The 1,641-nt window shown below is 71.7% G+C and overlaps 1 protein-coding gene across 1 annotated transcript; it reads right to left on the bottom strand.

The window, feature by feature from the left end:
* Positions 1-208: 208 nt before the first annotated feature.
* Positions 209-1,389, bottom strand: LOC118159451 (potassium voltage-gated channel subfamily H member 2-like). The gene is made up of 2 exons (XM_035314032.1): positions 1,314-1,389; positions 209-730 (listed from the first exon to the last, which is right to left on the bottom strand). The coding sequence occupies exons 1-2, from the start codon at positions 1,387-1,389 to the stop codon at positions 381-383; spliced, it is 426 nt and encodes a 141-aa protein (XP_035169923.1). The 3' UTR covers positions 209-380.
* Between the last annotated feature and the right edge of the window lie 252 nt (positions 1,390-1,641).

Raw genomic sequence — 1,641 nt, 5'->3', positions numbered from 1 at the left:
CCTCTCCCCGGGCAGCACAGGGACCCCCGATCCCCCCCCCATACACTTTGCAGCCCCCACAGGCAGGTTACAGCGCCGTGCCCCACAGCTGCCCCACAGCACCCGCAATCCCAGGGGAGCTGGGAGGGCTGTGGGCCCCGGCAGGGGACGTGCTGACACCAGCGGGGCAGGACGAGCCCCCGGCCCGGCCCCGGCACGCTGTCACCGGGGGGCGGCTGCCGGCTCCCACCCGCGCTGGCACCGCACGCCACCCACAGCGCGGCCGGGCCTGGCACGGCTGATGGATGGACGCGGCGCGGCCGCCCGCCGCAGCAGGCCGTTAACTCAAGGGTCTGTCTGCCCGTGACGGACGGCCGCCCTCGCGCCCGCACAAATAACCATCAATCTCCGCCGACCGGCCGGGAGCGCGCCGGGAGGCTCCCGCGGCGCAGGGTGCCCGCGCGCCCACTCCCCACCCAGCACCCCCGGCCCGCGGGCGAGGCGGCGGCGGGGTCCCTACCGTCCTTGCGGTAGAAGCAGATCTCCACCTTGCGCTCCTCGGAGCCCAGCAGCGCCTGGGCGATCTGGGCGGCCGCGCTGCGCTGCGTGCGGGGCCCGTGCAGGAAGTCGCAGGTGCAGGGCTTCTGCATGACCTCGGCCCGCGTGTAGCCGCACAGCTCGCAGAAGCCATCGTTGCAGTAGATCACGGCGCAGTTCTCCACCCGGGCGTTGGCGATGATGAACTTGCGGCCTGCGGGGAGGCAAAGGTGAAGCCCGTGGGAGCCCCGGCCCTGCGCCCCACTCCATCTGCCCGTCCATCCATCCGTCCATCCACCCATCCATCCACCCATCCGCCCGTCCATCCGTCCATCTGCCCGTCCATCCGTCCATCTCCACCCTGGGCTCTCAGCATCCGAAGCGTCCCCAGGGACCACGCAGCGGCAGCGCCCTGCTCGTCCCCAGCCTGGAGCTGCCCAAGGGCACCGGCCGCAGCGGGGACCCCCGCCCTGTGCCTGCACCAGGGGCCCCGCCACAGCCCTGTGCGCCCACCCCGGTGCCCCATGGCATTGTGCCACCCCGCAGTGCCCCACAGCTGGGCCCAGGGCTGTGGCACGGAGCCCCCCGATGGGGACAGCAGGGCCCCGGCCACAACCCGCGGTGCGATGCCCCTGCTCCGGTGGGTCGAGGAGGCCGTGGTGCTGCAGGGGCTCCGCCGTCCGGCCCCAGCATCGGCCATGTCATGCGAGCTGTGGCTGCGGCTCTGTCCTGGCCATGCTCTGTCCCTGTCCCCACCTCAGGGACTGGACCCTGGGCATCGCCAGCCCCCCCTGTACCCCCCGCCTGGGTGCCCTGTCCAGGGATGGACGAGGCGATGGGTGTTTGTGAGGCCACCGTGGCAGCAGCACCCATGGGCCCCCCAGCTGGACTACTCATATGTGCCCCACAGCTGCCCCAGAGCCCCATGGCACCCACCCCCCAGCCTCACCAAAAGCCCCCCCAGCCTCACCAAACCTTATCCTCACCCAAAATGCCCAGCTTCACCAACCCCTCCCCCCTCCCAGCCTCCCCAAAGCCCCCAGCCCCAACATAAAGGCCTCTGGCCCCAACATAAAGCCCTCCAGCCTCACATAAAAGCCCCTGGCCCCGACATAAAGCCCCCCC

This window comes from Oxyura jamaicensis, unplaced genomic scaffold (genome assembly GCF_011077185.1).
Source record: "Oxyura jamaicensis isolate SHBP4307 breed ruddy duck unplaced genomic scaffold, BPBGC_Ojam_1.0 oxyUn_random_OJ70456, whole genome shotgun sequence".
Lineage (NCBI taxonomy): Eukaryota > Metazoa > Chordata > Aves > Anseriformes > Anatidae > Oxyura > Oxyura jamaicensis.
Note: the sequence above shows the minus strand (reverse complement) of the source record. Positions and strands in the feature narration are given on the sequence as shown.